Source organism: Erpetoichthys calabaricus, chromosome 1 (genome assembly GCF_900747795.2).
Source record: "Erpetoichthys calabaricus chromosome 1, fErpCal1.3, whole genome shotgun sequence".
Taxonomy (NCBI): domain Eukaryota; kingdom Metazoa; phylum Chordata; class Cladistia; order Polypteriformes; family Polypteridae; genus Erpetoichthys; species Erpetoichthys calabaricus.
Window position 1 is genome coordinate 183,037,824 of NC_041394.2, and position 22,032 is coordinate 183,059,855.

The window sequence follows — 22,032 nt, forward strand, 5'->3', positions numbered from 1 at the left end:
AGCATGTGAGTGAGTATTGGCGGAGTCCGACTGAATGATATCTGTGCCCTGGATATCATTCTGAAATGTTCAGGTGGTACATCTGAAGCCAATGGCAGCACTAAGTGTTAAAATGTTGTAAGGGGATTTGAAATGGGGAGCACATACAAGAAACATCTTGCAACTGCTGGCATTTTGCATGGAGGAGTGGAGTCGAAGTCTCAGACTCTGACACTGGTGGGCAGTTATGCAAAACACCTACAAGAAATCACTTCTGCTAAAGGGGGCACTACATGCTTCTGAGGCCAATGGTGAACTTACTTTTTCCCCAGTAGACTATTTTTTTTTGGAATGATTGAAAAGACAAATGTTCCTTGTGTTTTATTCTGGCATATCACTATTTATCTGTAGACACGGACTTAAAAGTCTTTTCTTTTTACTGTTATGCCACAACCCCATCTTGTTTCTCTTTTTGGATGTTGTCTTATTCTTACAGTGGCATCGATGGTAACCATGGTGAGAAGTCCCAGAATTCTCCTGGGCTATGTGTGATGTCATTCTATCCGAGACTGGATTAAACTTGTTAAAATACTTGCAATTGTTTCTTTATTGTTTTTTCGGCTTATGACATACTTGATTTATATCTCAACTACATTTCTTGTCTTGGCCTCATTCTGACAAAAGATCAGCTTGATTCTTGGTTTTCAGTCCAAACAAGTGTCTGGTTTATGAATTTCTCCCGGTGCTGCTACAGAAAAAAATCTCCTAACTGTCCTTTAGACAGAACCATAAAAACATCTATTAATTATTAAGTGTTATTTAATTAAGTGTTATTTAACAAAAAGGAAACGTCCAAAAAATATTTTGCAAAACATGTCCAATGCAAAAAATACATTTCCAAAAATGCAAAGAGTGGGAAAACTAAGCATGGCAAATCAAGTAAAGATCAAAACCAAATTTGCAATACCAAAATTGAAAAACAAAAAAAAACAACTAAAAGATTCAAATGAAAAGGTCACAAAGAGCAGCAGACCTGCAAATTGAATTAAGGTGAATCAAAAGGGGAGCCGAAGAGCTGAGGCGGCTCAGGCCTTAAGTAGGCCAAGGCAGACCCCACAGCAGGAGCTCAATACACAAATCACAGAAGACGGTCAGGACACTAAACTGACACAATGAATGACAGAACGTTTGGACCAGCATGCATGAGACGAAACCCCAGTAGGGGTCTGCGCAGACATCAGAAGGGCAGTGACCGGCTGAGGAGCTCTCGGGTGGCAGCTCTGGCCTGAAATCAGAACAGATTAATTAGAATAAAAAAAAAAAAAAAGAAATCTGCATCTTCTGATAGAAACATTTACAATATTCAGGTTGGAATGTGCTAATGTGGAAGAGGCTGGAGGCGCTGTTCAGTAACGAGGAGCAGGAGACATGTCGGAGATGAAGTCATATTTTACTTGTAGGAAGCCTTTCATAAAACATCTGGTTAGCCACAGGACATCAACAACACAGACAGATGAAATTAACCTTTTGTTAGGACATCTCTCCTATTAATTAAGCAGACAGCTTTTCTGCTCTGAAAACTTCTGCAAAACGCGGTCCTAAAAATGCCTTTTACCTAAATGATTTTTTTTCCTAATTAATTTTTCTTCATCTCTTTCTTCAGAACAAACCTCACACTCACTTTTATTCCTGTTTCTTATCTCTTTCAGCAGTTATTGCCCCAGAAGGTGCAGCCTTATATAATATTTGGTGCTCAAATTAACACTCCACGTCCAAGGTGGCTCATCGTTCTTCCCCACTGCTTGGTGTAGGAAGACATCCTCTGCTGACTTTGGCAGAACATCAAGGTGATTCCAAGTAGAAATGGCCTGTGGGGCTTTTCTTTGGACAGTCAGACATTCCCTCCCGTCTTTAGGTGGCCGTGACGCCTTGTGCTACTCATAGCCATCATTGCTATGTCTCTGCCTTTCTAAATGGCTTCAGTTTGGGCTGTCGTAGGGTCAGGACTGATGCAAGTTATGAGGGTGCAAGTCCTGATCCCCATTACTGCTCATTCCTCATTGTTGTGTAGTACACCATTGGTGGTTTCGCTTTGTCAATTTCTTCTAGTCACTTGATGAGGGCATTAGTTGCTTTCAGATATTCGACACTGCAGGTTGTGGAGGTGTATATGTGTGAAATCCTCAAAGGTGGTTGTAGAGTGTCACTGTACACAACTGTCTAAAGAAGACAAATGGTGACCAGTTGATTCACACAGTTTTGGTTCCCTTTACTTTTTCATCCAAAGATCTAGATGGTCGCCACACTGCTTCACATGCCTGGTCCTCCTTGTTGGTCTTCCAACATTATTCCCTTTCTCTTTAGGAACAATTTACTAGCCATTCTCTCTGCACAATACAAGGCCTATTTATGGAGAGACATGTTACCTCTGACATAAATTGGCCTAAAATACAAAAAGTACAGACGAATGAAAAAAAAAAGGATAGAAATGACCAGAAGACAAAGCCAAAACAAGAGAAGAGATCAAAATCATAGTCAAGGGACTGGCTAAGGTCAAAACATCAGAAGATACTGGTGGCAAAAAGTCAAAAATGTCACTCTGGATTCATGGTTAGGAGAACCACCCGTGGATTCAGAATCAAAAAGGAAAAAACTATGAAGAGAGATTGTGTTTAGAAATGTTTGGAAACCTACGCCGACATCTTAAATAGAGATCACATGACATCACGTGTAGTGTTGCATCACGTCAGACACACGAACAGAATGGACATTGTTATAAAACACAACATGGCTGTGGGTCACATGAAAAATAGCTGTAATCGAAGTAAAAACTATAAAAAAAACTATGGCAAAATGATGTTACTACAGTAACAGTAAGAAAAATGTCTAAAGGTACGAAACACAATATTTTGGTTACTCAATGTTTGACTTGATCTGTTCTTCCCTTTATGGATGTTCCTTAAAAACTGTGTGCTGCGGCAGGGTTCACAATGAATAAATAAATGAATAAAGAAAGTTCATTCTGATCATATCCAAAAAGACTTCTCTTTCTTCTTGTTTCAGATGGGGTTAGACTGGTGTCTGTAAAGCTACAGATATCAGTCGTTTTGTCCAGGACCGGTGTCATTCACAGGGAATTCTCCAAACCAGCCACCATTTTTGAATGGAGCACAGGAACATCATTAAAGCCTTGGTGTCAGATCACAGCTTCTCTGAGTCCATATGGGCGCTTTGTCAATTTGGCCTTAACCGTACCTCTTTTTCAGTTTTCTCAGCCATCTGGTTTTAGTCTTCCTTGAAGTGCCTTGAGCATAGGAAAGGCACTATATAAATAAAATGTATTATTATTATTTTTATTATTCCTTAAACTATTTTTTGTTTGTTTTCTACCAGTGGCAGATGTAAGATGATATAAAAAGTAGGTTTGCATGTTTCCAGTCTGGATGACTGGAAAGCAAGGATGACAGCAACTTTTTCTTTAGTTCCTCTGAGGTCTGGGTTTGGACACCTGCTCCACTCAATCTGTTCTATGAGAGTAAGGCTGGCAAAAGCTTGATGAACAATGACAAGCTAGGAAGATCGAAGGCTATCTGCTGGTTTGAGCATCTCCAGAGCAACTTTAGCTTTATTAATGTCATTGTTTATCTCCTTATGTTGAGATCTCGGATCTTACGAGTATCATTCAATCATGTGCAAACATGTGTCTGCTGTTCACGCATCTGATCAAGGAATGATCTTATCACTGGCAGATTCCTTGCTTTCTTTTAAATTCCCAGGTGGCAAAGGTTTAAGCTCATACACCTGGAACAGGAATTGTAAGACGAGCAGAGATCTACCGGTTGGGTGAGCTTTTGTAAAGGATGCAAAACCTGAAATTGTTCTTAACTGAGTTAAATAGAAATCTGTAATTCTGGAAAAATAAGTAAAAAAAAAAGCTTACGCTTCTTTCTTGCAGAATTGTTCATTAGATTTTCTAAGCAAAGTTTGGATAAATAATCCTTAAAATAAATAATATATGACACATACTCAGTTGACACACTCACAACAGTGGTACAGTGACGGGAAAGTGTCTGATGAGGCAAAGCTTGACACCACGCAAATCTTACCATCAACTCAATGTCATAAAAGGCTTACAAAATAAATAAAAATACATTAAAAAATGTAAAATTTAACAATATTTCAAAACACCACATCATGGTGATTCTCCAGCACATTATCTATGCAGCATAATGTTCCTTCACATTTTTATATTCTCTGTTGTAAATTTCCCAGAGTGTAGGAAATTCAAAATTGTGTAAATTAAAACACATTCTGTCCAAACAGAGCAGTAAATGTCTTAAGTGTAAAGGCCTCTTCATTTAAGGATGGTTACTAAAACAACAAGTTGTCATCAAGTGTAGAGCACACCCTTGAGTACACCCTTGACAGAGTGTAGCGTTTCTTGTGAACCCATTTCTTAAGAACCTTAACATCCACACAAGTCCGTATTTTCCTGTTCACCTTAAGAATGGGGTTACACCTTAGGAACGAACTCCCACGATCTCTGTTGGGTCCAGCATTGGGTAAAGGATTGGCGTTCATGAATAAAGGACTCTGTGCAATGTGTAGAGCACAAACTGCCAAGTTTCCTTCTCAAACGCTTGAACACAGACGGGGTGCTCTTCAAGAGAATGATCTTTCTTGACTAGAACAGAGCTGTTAGCTCTTCTTACGATTCTGACAGACCATAATCCCCATCTTTAGTGCTCTCGAATGTACTAGAACAGTGTAGTTAAAATTCTTACTCTTGTTGTATAATCATGGAATTAATGTTTAAGGTAAAATGATAAGCACAAAGACAAAGTACAAAACAGCATGTCAGCTCTAGCTCTGGGATTTTTGTGCATCTATTACTATCATATTTTAGAATAGTAATTTCTTTTATGTTCCATCCTTCATAAATATTGGGACAGTGGGTTGCCAGGGGGCACTTATTTCATACTAGCAGTGTAAGACTGTGCTATAAAGAGGCCTGGGGTCCTAGAAACTTTTGAAATTGCCTGAAAAAAAACTGTAATATAGAGATGTCAGGTAATTGAAAGGAACTACTCTGGGCATCTTTGTCCTAGGAGGATTCTTTTTGTCAGTGTGCTCACATCGCTTGTGCATTAGCAGCGGGAGGAAAAGTAAAAGGGATACCATTTTGCCGATGTTAGCAGCTAAGCGACTTTGTCTTTCTTCTGAGGTTTCGTTTTGCTGACATGCTGGCCTCGCTTGTGTTATTAGCGGCTAAGCGAGTTTTCTGTTTCCTCAGAGGCAAAGCCTTTACCCCGACTCCACCTCTCACCGGACAGACACACATTTCCACATGTAGATGTTTATATGTAAGATAAAAATAAGCAGTCTGCTTAATGTTCTAATTTAGATTTTGCTCTTTTCTTAAGTGTCTGTTGTTGGAGTTAGTAGGCCAAAACAAACACGATGAATAGTCAGTGAAGGAAAACCAAGTGCTCTGGACGCTGAAAAAGAAAATTACAACTCAGTTGGTTATAGGAATGATACTGGAGACGTAGAAATTGAAATGTGAATTCTCATGCAAAAGTAAATCTTAATATGCCTTATTCTGCCAACGGATGAGGGAAACTAACCCAGCTGATGACAAAATGTTTAAAACCTAAAACAATTGTTCCGAAAATAATTACCAAGTGCCAGAGTGCAGAGTGTAATAATATGAGCTTTTCTGTGTATGTTTTTGTGTATTTTGGACCTGCAGATCACATTTCTATAGTTATGTTTATGTTGTTCTCAAGTCAATTTTGTTCTTGTTTTTTTATTATTTACTTGACACCGTTTGCCACGTTAATGACATTGTGATGGTAATGCTGCACAGTAAACGTTTCATTATTCATTACCTATCAGCGGATAAAACAATATTCAGTTTAGCGTAGTTATTTTATTTCCAAGTAGGGTCTACTGCTTGACTGATTTTTGGTTTCCTGGCCCTCACTTACGTCCTTGACTTTTGATTCTCGATTTGCGTATTCTCTGTCCATTTTGACTTCCTAGTTATGACTTTGTTTCTTGACTGTCACTACATCTTGTTTCTACTACTATCTCCGGGTCAATTCCTGCTTGCAATAATCCCCACCCCCCTTACCTACCAGAGTAGAAAGGTCCATGAGCAACAAAAAGGACAGATTAGAATTTGTTGAAAAAAATCTTAGTCTTCAAGTAAGTGTTCTGCTAACTCTGAAACTGGCTCATGTCAGGAGCAATGTGAGTCGTAAACGTGCAGAGGTGTCTGTGGAAACGCATGAAAAAAGAAGCTGACTGACCCCTCATTAATATGGAATAAGGCAGTGGCCCAAAATGAACTGCTAGCACTACTAAGGAGATCGTCAGATGGTAAAAAGTGTCAAGTGTTAGACCACCCAAGGGAGTTGACTGGTTTAAAATCAACTGTCCATGAATTTCACCCCACCAAAACAAACGGCAACTGCCAATGTTCACTAGAGGTGCGTGATGAGGACTGAGAACAATAGACACAGAATGGGGACCTCTGGCTTGCAATGACATATTTGGTTAAGGCACCAGGCCAAATCAAAATGTATTTTAGAGAGAAGAATAATACACTCTATATTAGCTTTAAGCAAGATACAACAGCAAAATGTGTTGAACGCGTGAGTGTAAAGTAATTTGTCCGCTATGATTCTGTAGCTCAGAAAGGCTTTGTGCGGCTTGTTTAATATTTCATTAGCATAGCTGTCATACATGACAGACTTGTTTTCATTAAAATAAAAATCCTCTGTTAACACATTATAGATTACGTTTTATTTTTTTTACCTTTTTAATTTAGGGGGATTGGAATAAGTGTTTTTTTATAAAACAGTGTAGTAGGCAGGAGTGGGTATCCGGTGCTCAGCTTTAAAGACTGCAGTAATGGCTTGTTAAAACATCTCAAAAGAGCAACCCTGGAGTTTGGTACAATCAAGGGCTGCATGTATGATGTAAAGGACCAAATATTTAGTTTTATACTACTTTAAAATACAGTATTTCATTGTCCTTGCTATTTAATTTTGCCTCAAAAAAGGAATAATAGCATTATTTTGAAATGTTTGAGGTCCTACACCTAGATTCAAAGAAAATGAGACACTTTGTACTTTTCTTTTATATTCAATAGTTCATTAAAAATTAGGATTCTTCACTGGCCTAGTCCTTGTGCTGTATCTCCATTCTTGCAGATCAGCTAGGCATTAAAACAATCCTCCACATTAAATAAATCACAGTCTGCTCCAGGCAGCTACATGGATTGTGGCTACCACTGTCCCTTGACCTCCATGAATCTCTCACTTCTGTAGGGCAAAGACCCCACCATCCTGCTTTCAACAACTTCTGATGAGCAGCATATTGCAGCAAAGTGTGCCTTCCTCTGCATTGTCAGCTCTCAGCTTCTTTAACATTTTGTGAGTTACCAGTCTTCTGAGTATGAGGTGACTTTTTTGCTATTAACCTTTTGTTCAGCCTTTTTGATTTTTTGGCATTTTTTGATGTACTACATCAATATTTTTAGTGGTTTGCCCATCATGCAGCAGAGGTTACTGTTTTTCCCGTGCCTCCCTGTCTAGATCTGAGAACTTCCTTCGATACGATGAGATCAGGAGCCAGATATAGCAACACTGACAGTTTAGTGTCTCTGATTAACTCCTCCCTGAGTGCTTCAAAATTGGAGTGTTCAGCAAGTGTACGGACAGCTGTTATAAACACCTCAACACTCTTTCCTTGCTTCTGCATCTTAAACGGGTTTCTTTTAGTTGATGATGTTCTGTTTGCTAAAGCAGTATGTTTCAAATGTTGCCTCACAACTCTCCTCATCATGTGTTGCAAGAGGGAGGAAGACACAAGATGTCATTGGCGTCGTCTCTTATCGTACTAAATAGCAGACGTGCCTAATTTACTTGGTTACCCCGCCCACTCTTCTGATTTAGTCCCACTGTGACAAGCTGCAAGTAGGACCAGCTTTCATTTATTAACTTATCTTGCATGAAACCTGTTACACTTGAACAGTCATGAAGTGAAGGCACTGAATGTCTCTCTGAAAGCATCACCTTATCAGTACTCATTATTATGGTTGTTTAATAAATTTAAACTAAATTTAATTACATTGTGTTGTGGACACTCTGGAGTGGGGTGTCTGGGGATTATTGTGAGCACAATGAAACCAGAAGACGGCTAAGCAGTCAAAAGAGATAGTCAGGAAAAATGTAAAGGTCAAGAACTGGCAGGGCAAACCAAGCAGAGTAACCAAAAGGAAAGCCAAAGTCAAGCGACAAAAACAGTCTGAGGTCGTTGCCAAAACACAATCCCACCACTAGGGCCTACCTGACAATACCTGAGTTTCGAAGATTGGTGTATTTGCTGAGGGATAAAGTAGTGCGTGACCAGCACCATAGTTCTAGCCTCACATTTAATGATGTGATTGCAGGCATGCAAAAGGATAAATAAAATATGCCAATAAAGAAAATCAACTTTTGAAGAAAAGTGAAACTAATAGGAGAACAGAAACCCCAAAACAGCTAAAAGTATAGAATGACGAATGAAGAAGAGACATGGCCTGCAATTAAAATAACTTTTCTACCAGATACATTTTCCTTTTATGCCAAAGCATCATTTAGTAGATGATTTTTTTGGCACTGTATTACCGCAAGATGTAGGGACATTAGCAGCGATTTCTTTTCTTTTTGATGGATCAAAATCTTTGTGTTTTTGGCGAAGACTTCTGCTTCTGCAACACTACCGACTGAGTCAGACAAGTGAAAACCGGCCGAGTCTGCCTACAATATTTTCCAACCTGAGCCAAACCGGAGTGTGGAGGACGAATCGGGGAGCTGCCAAAAATCATGGAGTTCAAGTTTACCTAACAGCATTTTCTGAAATAAATGGGCATATTTCTTGAATTACCATGCATTTATAGACATTTTTTAGAAAGTGTTTTGAGGGGTCTGAACCCCACCTTCACCACTTCTATGGCATGTGGCTCCCTATGGTTGTGTGATCGAAAATTCCTTAAATGACATATTCTACTCTACAATATTCAGATAGATAGATAGATAGATAGATAGATAGATAGATAGATAGATAGATAGATAGATAGATACTTTATTAATCCCAAGGGGAAATTCACATACTCCAGCAGCAGCATACTGATACAAAAAACAATATTAAAGATTGATAATAATGCAGGTAAAAACAGACAATAACTTTGTATGATGTTAACGTTTAACCTGGGTGGAATTGAAGAGTCGCATAGATTGGGGGAGAAACGATCTCCTCAGTCTGTCAGTGGAGCAGGACAGTGACAGCAGTCTGTCGCTGAAGCTGCTCTTCTGTCTGGAGATGATACTGTTTAGTGGATGCAGCGGATTCTCCCATAATTGATAGAAGCCTGCTTAGCGCCCGTCGCTCTGCCACAGATGTCAAACTGTCGAGCTCCATGCCTACAATAGAGCCTGCCTTCCTCACCAGTTTGTCCAGGCGTGAGGCGTCTTTCCTCTTAATGCTGCCTCCCCAGCACACCACTGTGTATAAGAGGGCGCTCGCCACAACCGTCTGATAGAACATCTGCAGCATCTTATTGCAGATGTTAAAGGACGCCAGTCTTCTAAGGAAGTACAGTCGGCTCTGTCCTTTCTTACACAGAGCATCAGTATTGGCAGTCCAGTCTAATTTATTATCCAGCTGCACTCCCAGGTATTTATAGGTCTGCACCCTCTGCACACAGTCACCTCTGATGATCACGGGGTCCATGAGGGGCCTGGGCCTCCTAAAATCCACCACCAGCTCCTTGGTTTTGCTGGTGTTCAGGTGTAGGTGGTTTGAGTCGCACCATTTAACAAAGTCATTGATTAGGTCCCTATACTCCTCCTCCTGCCCACTCTTGATGCAGCCCATGATAGCAGTGTCGTCAGCGAACTTTTGCATATGGCAGGACTCTGAGTTGTATTGGAAGCCCGATGTATATAGGCTGAACAGGACCAGAGAAAGTACAGTCCCCTGTGGCGCTCCTTCACGCAAATATCCACATGGGGTACGTCTGAAATTCTATGTTTGTGGTGTGCCACCACTATGGAGTGTTGTAACACCCCAAACTTCAGACACAACCTAACAGACCCAAGCCCCAAGCTCAATTACATGTTTTATTATACAAAATACCTTACAAAAATGCTTTAAAAACTCCTTCTCTTTTTCTCTCTCCCTCTTCTCCTCTAGGTGAGCTTCGTCCTTCTTCCACCCAACTTCAACTTGCATGGATGAGGTTGAGCGGCTTCTTTTTTTATTGGACCCAACGCTAGGAAACAGCACGATAGAAGTACTTCTGGGTCCCATAAAGTAGAGATGATAAATCCCTACAGCACCCCTGGAACCCAACAAGGCTGCCCTACAGGACTACAGTTCCCATCGTGCCTTGTGGGTATCCACACAGGTAGCGTCACCCAGGAAGTCTGCCACCTAGAGTGTCCAGGGAGCATGTAATCCTGCCATGTCTCCCCCAACCTTACACTACACTGGCCTCCTGGACTGGTATTCTTCTTTGGTCCAACCCTGCCAGGATGCCAATACACCCACTGACACTCTGGCATCCTTTGCCTGTCTTCTGGATGAGGCAGGACGATCTTCACTCTGTTTCTTGTGCCATTTAATGGTCAGTTTCCTGTCCAGGTAAAGAATACTGGGATGTCCACCCATGCACATTGTCCATCACAGGTGATATTTTGGTTAAAATGGAGCCGTTGCAACTACCCAAGTGAGACTTTTCTTTCACTTTCAGTCCCAATCCCAATAAGAAGTGAGGTAGCCAATATTTACAATTAAAATTTGGTACAAATTTTAAATGAATTATTATTTTATTCATAACTTCTTTTTAAACAAAAGGCAGTACTGTTTTGTTTTTGACTTCCAACTTTCAGCTTCCTTAACAGACTCATAGATGTTCAAGACAACCTGATTATAGATGTTAATACAAGATTAACACGCTCTATGTGGCCTATCTGTAAGTCTGTAACTAGGAAGCTTTATGGACTTAATGAACAAATAAGGGACTAAATTAAGTATAAACCGACAGTAATACACTTTACCCCATAAATGATACACAAATGTTGAGAAAATTACTGCAAATTTTATTCAAAAGCTATAAAAGCTTCTGTTTTCATTCTCGGCTGCAGCATTTAAATACGAAACGACGTCAGAGTGAATTGGATAAATGAACGCTTATGCTGCGCTGATGTGTGGTTATCTGACCACTGGCAAAGCACAACTACCTTTAGAGAATAACTTAATTTATCAAAAATGTCTGAGAAGCTTTTTTTTTCCATAACTGAAATGGAGGACAGGTCAATGTCTCTTTTTGCCTCTTTGTGGCACGGGGCCTGACAGCATTATAATGTATTAGTTGCTATTCTTCTAATAGACTTTATCTAAAATGTCTAATTTATCTCAAGTGGCCATTAAAAGTTAATATGTAAACTTATTTTGGTAAAGCAGCACAAATAACACAGCTCCTGAAATTAAAGAAATGATTAACTGCAGCAAGTAATTAGAACCCTTGGAAGGAAACTAATTTTACAATACCCCCTAAATAGCCGGTCTATAAAAACAAACTCACTGGCTCTCTCTGCTGCACTAAAACTATGGCTAATGATCACTGAGAAGATGTCAGCAGGCCACGAGACAAATAAAGGGACAGAAAGGCAGTGCATTTAAAGTGTGAGGATGCAGGGAAATCAAATCCAGTTGAGATCTGACTGTTATGCAGCATTAGTATTATAAAAGAAACAAAATTAAATGTAGTAATTGTACACATGGAAATACCAAGTATAAGGTGTTGTGACTCAACCGGGGTCTCATCCCTGGCTTAAGTGTTTTTTCTTTAAATTTAATCATATTATTGTGTATAGTTATGTTTTTCTTGTCATTCTTTATATGTATAATATTAAACTGTTCTGTACATGTGGTTTAGCTTATGTGTTTTGGCATGTACATTCCATTTTTGAAGTTTATTTTTCATTAGGATTTAGAATTTGAAATGACCTTATGAATCTGTGGCAGCCATAATATACATTATGTCTGGGTGGATGCACAGAGTTTCGTTTCGCTCAGTGCTGTTAGCTTATTCTCAAAGTAGGCTCCAGCATTAGGATTGGTTTCTGCTTACGAACTCTTGTTTTGCCCTCGACTTCTCTTTACTGTCCCTTCGATTTTTGGTTGCTTGATTCAATCTCCCAGGTCTGGACCCTTTTCTATTCCTGACCACTTTGTCAAAGAAACCATCTCTTGGTCATTGTTGGTTATGCTCATTAATCTCTGGACACTTCATGTGTCGTGTAACAGTGTGCTTTACCAATTCAATACTACGTTATTCATGCACGTGTTGTGTTCCATGCTTTCTATCCTGTCCCCTTTACGTTGAGCCTCAGGGGAAGGGCCACCTAATACTACAGCTGTGGACCCAAGTTAAGGAGAAACTGCCTTTATTACGGCTACTTCAACACTGAGGCGTTTCTCCTGTGTTGTGCTTCATTCTTATACTGGATTTCCTGATTTCCCCTGTTCACAAATTATAGAACATTTATAAGTTTTGGATGGAATTTTTTTGCTTTTTTTTTTGGTGGAATACCTTTTGAATCCTTAGAATAAATATTTAAACATTAAAGGAAGCTTGTTTTTTTTTTTTTTTTTTTTGAGTCTGAGGTTTACATTTCTTCTTCTACGTCTTTAAAGGAGGACGAGGAGGAATGCAGGTGGGGGGAGGGGTTGGTGTGCTCTGATAAACCCTCTGGTGATCCTGCATACAGGAGTGGTGATTTTAAATAGGTATAAAACCAAGGCCTTATTCATTTCCGGCAGTAACATTTCTATTGTTGCCTGCTGATATGCGCTACCACAGCAGTGGCTGAAAAATAAGACCAGTATAACCCAGGGAAACCTGCTGGTACAGATCCGCCACCTGTGTCATCAGTTATGAAGGATTACTAAAAAAACTTACAGTAGCAGTCCTTCCAAATCCACCATTCTCGGAAATAATGGGCCGGGACTGGTCGAAATTTAAAGTGGTTCAGCACTTCATAAATTAAAATTAGGCCTAGTCATAGACGTAGACAACATGTCTCAAGCTGCCTCCACACCGTGTAATTAGCTGGCAGAGAGAGGCGATGCATGCACTCAGTGTGATGTGGCACTTCCTGGACTGTTGCAAACCGAAACTGTCAGTATTTAATGTCACGACGTAACAGGAGGAAACCACGCCCCTTGAGGTCAGTTCTGACCCTCTCTCCCAGTTACACTATCAATTTAGAGAAACACCAGCTTTTAAAAGGGAACAGTTGAATGACGATTCCTTTAATTTTGAAAAAAATGCAATTGCTCTTGTCAATGGCCAACACACTCATCAGTCCATGCCACAGGGTCCTCACTTTGTTTTAGGGAATGATCTGTTGTATCGGGCAGCACAGTATGAGGGGGAGGTGCGGAAGCTGCTACTATTTCCACATACCTTTGTGAATTAGCATGTGCCCGTCTTCTAGGAGGGCATTTGGGCACCGAGAAAACCTTACATTAGATTAAGCTTTGATTTTATTGGCCAGGAATTAATGAGGAGGTTTGTTCACTGCCTGGAGTGACAATTGCAACAAATTCCTAGGAGGGACCATGCTCCTCTTATTCCACTGACTGATGTCCCATTTGAAAGAATATGGGTCGACTTGATAGGACCCCTAGAGTCCTCAGCCCGAGGACACAAGTACTGTATATTCTAGATTATGCTACCTGGTATCCGGAAGCTGTTCCCTTGCACTCAGCTACTTTAAAAGACATCGCACGGGAATTGGTAGGGGTCTTTGCACGAATCAGCACCCCTATGGAAGTCCTGACAGACCAAGGGACGCCCTTCACCCTGGAGATGTTCAAGGAAATGGCCAAATTACTCAAGATAAAGCATCTAAAGTCCACAGTATATCATCCTCAAACCTATGATCTCGTAGAGAGGTTTAATCAGAATCTCAAACAAATGCTTTGCAAGGTGGTCAGCGAGGATGGAAGGAACTGGCTCCTCCCCCTCGTCCTTTTTGCATATGGAGAAGTCCCACAGGCCTCTAAAGGGTTTTCACCTTTTAAATTATTGTACGGATGACAAACCCGTGGCATATTAGATATTTTAAAAGAAGGGTGGGAAGAAGAGACTCTTCCCTCCATAAACATACTGGAATATATCACACAGTTACTCGATAGATTTGGAAAAATTCATCCCCTCCTAAAACCTAAAACATCACATGGAAGAGGCGCAAGCAGCACAAGTCTGATACTATTGACTGAGGCATGTCTCTCAGAGAATTCCACACAGTAGATCGAGTCATAGTCCTGGTTCCTACCTCCCATTCTAAGTTACTAGCCCATTGGCAAGGTCCATATGAACAGTACAACAAGAGTAATTCCACGCCAGACCAGGGGGTGGTGGAGTGTGCGGAGTCCTTTTCTCACTTTACTACAGACTGTTCATAGGAAATTCCACCTGGCCCTGATGACACCACTTCCGTTTCTGGGCCTGATGACATCACGTCCGGTCCCCGGCCTCTGATAACATCACTTCAGGTCCCGAGCCTATGGACAAAGACCCTTCTGGTTCCTGCCCCTTTGATGACATAATTTCTGGGACCGAGCCTATGGATGAGGACCCTTCCGGTTCTGGCTCTTTGGATGATGTCACTTCCTTTATTGGCCTTTAAAGCCGCCATTTTTCCTCTAGCCAGTCAGTTCTCTTTTGGACTCTGATCTGTACACATCTTTACACCATTTCTTCCAATTTTACAGCCAGGATATAACATACGGGTGGCTGCCCCAACCCTTTTTGGACTCTGTCAGTTCTTGTGACAGTGGTTAGTACACTAGCCATCATTATTTAGCCCAATTGTCTTGCTGTGTGTGTTTGCTTTATATTCCTGTTTTCAAACTGATCACTAGAAGTTTTCTTATAAGGTGTAGTCCATTCCTTCTACAGTCTTTACAGATGTGATATATCAAGTTTTATGAGGCCTTTTGTCTGCTGAATACACTTTGCTATAAGTGTTCTAAATTTACTGTTCCAAACAAACAGCATGTTTTCTTTTTCTTTTTTTTTTTTAAATAAAACAATGTCATAAAAAACTAATTTTGTGTTTCAATGCTTTTGGGCGGGTTAGGCAGGGGGAATACACAAATAACAAAAGACCAGGGAGCACTTCCCTGCTTCGGTGAATCTTTATTGAGTTTGCACGTTTTTCGCTTGTCTGTGTGGGTTTTTTTTTTTTTTTTTTTTTTTGTATCCCAGTTTTTCTCCCACATCTCATATACATGCATGCTTATTTAATTTGCGATGCTAAATTGTCCCATTATGAGTAAATGTGGGTGTATGCGTGGGTGTGGAGTAGAGGGGGTCTTTAATTAAGTACATACTTTTACAAAATTATCAGATTTGCTGACTTTTTTAAATGTTTCTTCTGTATTAGCGTTAAGTTTACTTTGCTATTTATTGTTAATTGGCATGTTTGTTTATCGATTGTGTGTGACATATGGTGCTGCGACGACGCACTGGCACATCTTGCCATTTTCCACACAAGAATGCTGCCTGCGGCACATGCCACGGAACTGCAGACAGGCTCACTGAGAGATTGTCCTCAGGAGGCGCGGCAGCGCATGCTCAACAAGATAAATTAGAAGATTCCATGATCTCCATCTCACTCATTAGTGGCAACTGAAAGTAGTTCATTAAGCACAAGACTGTGAAGAGGTGAAAATTAACCTCTTTTTAATCACTTTTTTTTAATCTTATTGCCTCAGAATAAACAAAATCAGAATGAGATTCTTTTTTCCACATGCCTGCACTCAAAGACTTTCAATTAGCACAATTTCATCAGTTGATCAAAAGCCAATGAAAAACTGGTGAAGGGGATGTATTGGAAGTAGACGTGTGCTGCCCTTGCCTCTCTAGGGGAAGCAGTTTCACAGCGTAGTATAATGAAGGATTTAATATGTCTGTCTTTGCTTGTTGTGGGACAGAAAATAAATTAAAAGACACAGCAAAGGAAAGAGCAGCTGTGGTTAAACAATATAAAATGTACTTCATTTTTCAGGCAAGGCTCTTGTAGACGGTAGAGAACAAAGCTAAACAAAGAAAAAAGTGAGGGATTTTTCCCCAATGGGTTATGTGTCACGCATTTCCATTTAAGATGCTAACTGCTGGTTTGCCTGTGCTGTGTGTTGCATTCATCCTTCAATGTACTCAAGGAAAATTAACATTTAAAAATGTGTTTAGGGCAGAAATGATGCAAAATCTATAGGAATCTTTATTCTGGTAACTAACATCAATCAATCAATAACAGCATGTAGATCATGATATCAGCACAACAACACACCAAAAACATCTTATTTGGCAGTAGATCTTTCCACTGGAGCTTCCTCAGAGCTTGCTGTTGGACTGTGGATCTAAAAAACAAGAAGAAAATGCAAAACATGTAACATCTTTTGAAAATTTGGTCTCTGTTAAATTTTTCATACATAAATATCTGGAACAATAAAGGACACACACGCACGCACGCACACACACACACACACACACACACACACACACACACACACACACACACACACACACACACACACACACACCGTAGTGTATTCTGGAACAACTGCAGAAAGGCAGAGTGCTAAGAAAAGCACCAAGACCAGGAGATGTCTGTTGTCACGATCCAGCAAAAGGCACAAGCCAAAAATTCCATTAAACCACATTACCAAAGGTCAATAAATACAAATGTCTTTTGATTTCTTAAATTGACCTGCAATAAGTAAATGCACTGACAGGTTTGTTGATAAATCTCTTGTTAGGATATTTTCTTCTAAATAACAGTTGAGATCACCATTACACTGGTTCCAATGGGGATTCTTCATTACAACAGATCTGGTGGAGTCTACACATTAACAGCTCGGTTCACTATGACAAGATTGAAAAAATAGAGCTTTAGTGTATAAAGGCTTGGATAATTTGCATAAAACAGCTGTAAAACTCACACCAATCAACACAGAATGTAAGTAGTATAGCCCATTTTACACCCAATGTTTTGCATAGAGAGAAAGGTACCAAACACATTAAAAGTCTTTAGCAACATATCATTAAATAGGAACTTCTTATACAGTTGTGCTCATATGTTTATATACCATGGCAGAATTTGTGAAATAATGGCCATTGCTAGGAAAATATAAGTAATCATTCAGAAAGCTTTTCTTTTAATTAGGGAGTGTGCTCAGGGGAAGCAATTTTTTATCACATAATTGTGTGCGGCTTTTTTAAGTTATAATGATAACTGAAATAACTTAAATGGGCCTGATCAAAAGTTCACATACCCTTGAATGTTGGGGCCGATAATATACACAAATGTTGGCACACACAGGTTCAAATTAAGGTGACTTAAAGGAGAGTGTCCACACCTGTAGCTTCTTTGATTGTAATCAATGTTTGTGTATAAATAGTGTGTACAATAATTTAAGTTCATGGAGAGCTGCACTGACTTTGCTGGATAGTGAGCCACGGGGTAAGCAAAACAACTGTCTAAGGGCCTGTGAGAAAAGGTTGTTGATTTGTATAAACCATTAAAAGGATATATACAGATATCCGGAGTCCTGAAAATGCCTCTCAGTAGTGCTCAGACTCTGATATATATATATATATATATATATATATATATATATATATATATATATATATATAGATATAGATATAGATATACAGTTAGGTCCATAAATATTTGGACAGAGACAACTTTTTTCTAATTTTGGTTCTGTACATTACCACAATGAATTTTAAATGAAACACCTCAGATGCAGTTGAAGTGCAGACTTTCAGCTTTAATTCAGTGGGGTGAACAAAACGATTGCATAAAAATGTGAGGCAACTAAAGCATTTTTTAACACCTCTGGGACATTATGTTTCAGTCCATCCGATGCCACCAGGTTACACCTCAGACTGTCCATGAGCTCAGTGACACCCTGGTCCAGATCTGGGAGGAGATCCCCCAGGGCACCATCCGTCGTCTCATTAGGAGCATGCCCCAACATTGTCAGACATGCATATAAGCATGTGGGGGCCATACAAACTACTGAGTATGATTTGGAGTTGCTGCAATGAAATTTCGGCAAAATTGACTAGCCTGCCACATACTTTTTTCACTTTGTTGACTTTGAATTCAGCCCTTTGTAGGTTGATAATTTTCATTTCCATCAAACGATGTGGCATTACCTAGTCCATAACAGTATAGATATCCAGTAGGATTTTTTTCCCACCACATCTGCCAGGGGGAAAAGGGTGGGAAGCCCAGTATCTCCCCCTGGACGTTAGATGGCAGCCTCCCTGGGTTGCAGCGGTTCCTCGGACTCCCCCAGGGCTTCAAGGGGATTGGAGTTCTGTGCAGCTCTGTGGGGTTGCACAGGTGCCGCCAGGGGGTCCTGCTACAGGAGCGGCTGGGCCCTTTTGGGCACTGGTATTATCTTTCCCGGAAGTGCAGCCGAATGTAACTAATCAACCACCTGAAGCACTTCCGGGTACCCAATAAAAGGGTGCCAGCGACCACCACTCGATGGTCAGAGTCGGGTGGAAGGAGGACAAAGCTGTGGAGGAGTGATGGTGGTGGTGAAAGAAAGAGAGGAGTGTGGTGCCTCAGTGCTTGGGACTGTATTGTGGCTGGAGAGATTACGGGGAAGACGTGCCCTCCAGCTGAAGAAAAATAAAAACCTTTTTGTTTTATACGTGCCTCCTGTGTGAAGTCTGTGCCGGGTCGGGCGCAATATAGCGCCTTTCTTACAATATATAAGTTATTGATTCGGTTGTTACCAGGCCACGGTCAGGTAGGCCAACTGAGATTTCAGCCACAACTACCAGGATCATTTGTTGAGTTGCCAAGAAAACCCACAAGGCACTTCAGCTGAGATACAGGTGGTTTTGCTGTTTCAAGATGCACAATAAGGAGGTACTTGAACAAAAATGGGCTGCCCATTCAAGTTGGAAGAAAAAAGCCTTTACTGTGGCAATGCCACAAAACAGCCCACTTACAATATGCCAAACAGCATCTAGACAAACCTCACAATTTCTGGAATAAAGTCATTTGGAGTGATGAGACCAAAATTTAACTTTACAGCCACAACCATAAATGCTATGTTTCGAGAGGATGCAACAAGGCCTATGATGAAAAGTACACCTTCCCTACTTTGAAGCATGGAGGGGGATCTCTGATGTTCTGGGGGTGTGTGAGCTACAGTGGTACAGGTAATTCAGTGAAAATTAATGGCAAGATGAATGCATCATGTTACCAGAAAATATTGGAGAATAACTTGCATTCATCAGTCCGAAAGCTGCGCGTGAAGCACTTAGATCTTCCAAAATGACAATGATCCAAAACACAAGGCCAAGTTGACTTGTCAGTGGCTACAGCAGAAAAAAAGAGAAGGTGCTGGAGTGGCCATCACAGTCTCCTGAAGTCAATATCATTGAGCCACTTTGGGGAGATCTCAAAAGTGCAGTTCATGCAAGACAACCCAAGAATTTATGGGACTTGGAGTCTTTTTGCCAAGAAGAATGGGCAGCTCTGCCACCTGAGAAAATCTAGGGCCTCATCCAGAACTATCTCAAAAGACTGCATGCCACCATTGATGCTAAAGTGGGCAATAAATAGCAGTAAGAACTAAGGGGATGCAAACTTTTCAACAGAGACCATCTCATTATTTTCCTTATTACTATGTTTTGTTTAATGGTTGTGCTATTCTGTGATACCTTATAGTTTAATTTGGGTTTCATTAAAAGTAAATGAAAATAGCTTTTGCCTGATCAATCATCTTTTCTTTAAAGTATGACATACATCTTAAAAATTATACCAGGGTAAATAACTTATAAGCACAACTGTATATAAATACTACAGTTAATGAAAGTTATAAGATCTTATTTCCAGGGTAAACAAACTGGCACATAGGAAAGAGCAGAGAAAATTCCCATTATACCAGGAACTCGAATGCCTTTGACACTGTAACGCCATCTTAAATAAAGTCACTCCGACATGGTACGCTTTGAACTACTGATAACCACATGACAGCATGTAAAAAACAATGAACAAAACTCAGAATATGGTATTGCCCGAAGTCAGAAATGTTAAAGGAAATGGCAATGTGATAATGCTAATTAAATAATGATAAAAATACTAACATTACATAAACAATGTATAATCAAAAAACAAATATAAAATTAAAAGACCCAACTTATGACCTATTGTATGTATTGTAATTAAGCCCTCAAACCTCTACATGGACTAGGAATTGTAGGAAGGAGGAAGTGAAGAGACAAAAATATATAAAAAAAAGCAAAAGAGCACAATGTATAACTTACATACATCTCTATATACTAGGTCAGTGCAGCTTCCTCAGTTTCAAAAAAATCATATATTTGAAAAGCAAGAGGGGACCATTTTGTCCAGTCAGCTTCTTTGTTTAGTGAATAGCTAACATGTCCTAATATTTCACCCAGATACATCTTAAAGGCTTTCGCTTCAAGGTATTGCTTTGTTTTGGAAGTATCAAAGTTACTCTTCAACTTGTCTCAAGCTATGGTATCCTTAGCAGGACAACTTCAGCCATGTGATTTCAGTTTTCCAGTATCCAAAGATGTGCTTTTCAGCTGCACCATCCTATTCTACATCTCTGCAAATATATAGTTACTTATGACTGTATATACGCTTTGAGCTTTTATCGAATATCTAAAAGGTGGTTTGGTCTTCATTCCAAGGAAAAATAAAATTTCAGTAAGTTAGTAGGTCTTAGGCGGCACGGTGGCGCAGTGGGTAGTGCTGCTGCCTCGCAGTTGGGAGATCTGGGGACCCGGGTTCGCTTCCCGGGTCCTCCCTGCGTGGAGTTTGCATGTTCTCCCCGTGTCTGCGTGGGTTTCCTCCGGGCGCTCCGGTTTCCTCCCACAGTCCAAAGACATGCAGGTTAGGTGGATTGGCGATTCTAAATTGGCCCTAGTGTGTGCTTGGTGTGTGGGTGTGTTTGTGTGTGTCCTGCGGTGGGTTGGCACCCTGCCCAGGATTGTTTCCTGCCTTGTGCCCTGTGTTGGCTGGGATTGGCTCCAGCAGACCCCCGTGACCCTGTATTCGGATTCAGCGGGTTGGAAAATGGATGGATGGATGGATAGTAGGTCTTAGGTAACAGGACTCCCAAAATGACCATTTAAATTAGCTGAAGTCTCACTGCAAAAGTTGAGCACAATCTTATATACAGTACATCTGTGGAAGGCGAAACCAGAAAACTCAGGCAGACAAGAGGAGAACATGGAAACTACAGACAGGCAGTACCCAGAAAGAGACTTGAGTCCAGATCATCTAAATATAAATCAGAGGGACCAGGCACATGTTGTGTTGACTGAATTTGCATACTTTGAGAGACCACTGTACATGAAACAGAACATTTATAGAACACAAAAGTATGCAATCATATTTCATATACCAAGGGTGCTCAGGTTCAGGTCTGGAGGGCTGCAGTGGCGGTTTACTTAATTAGAAGCCAGTTATTGCTCAGGTAACATTTGTGTTCTTCATTTTCATTTACTCACTTGTGAAGACTCACAACACTTAAGTGACCCTTCTAGTCTTACAACAGCTTTATTGATTGGTTTTAACGGCTTCTTGTTTTCTTACCCAACTGCCAATTAACAATGAAATGTAAATGACAAATAAGCAGCAGAGCACTGTCCTGTTCACACCTGTGTATTTTAATGAGATATCTGGAAAAAAAAGGGAGATAAAAACAAATAGAGGACTGAGAATTGCTAATATGCTCTGGGCGAAAAATCTTCAAAAAGAAGAAATCTACAAAAATATGAATGTCCTGCTGTGGCAGAATGAAAATATTATTAAATAGAATGTAATAAGTTCTGAATTGACTTCTCATTAAGCAACTGGGTTGAAAAAAAAAAAACTATAACCACTGCGGCCATCCGGGACTGAACTTGAGCACCAT

General features: G+C 40.2%; 1 protein-coding gene across 3 annotated transcripts in view; it reads right to left on the bottom strand.

Annotated features, from left to right (window-relative positions):
* Nucleotides 1-15,773: 15,773 nt before the first annotated feature.
* Nucleotides 15,774-22,032, bottom strand: part of macrod1 (mono-ADP ribosylhydrolase 1) — a 575,305-nt gene continuing 569,046 nt past the window's right edge. For all 3 annotated transcript variants that reach the window (XM_051923041.1, XM_051923038.1, XM_028809642.2), the window contains one exon: nt 15,774-16,467. In XM_051923041.1, the coding sequence (XP_051779001.1) occupies nt 16,442-16,467 (26 nt within the window). In that variant the 3' untranslated portion in view covers nt 15,774-16,441. The remainder of the gene's footprint in view (nt 16,468-22,032) is intronic.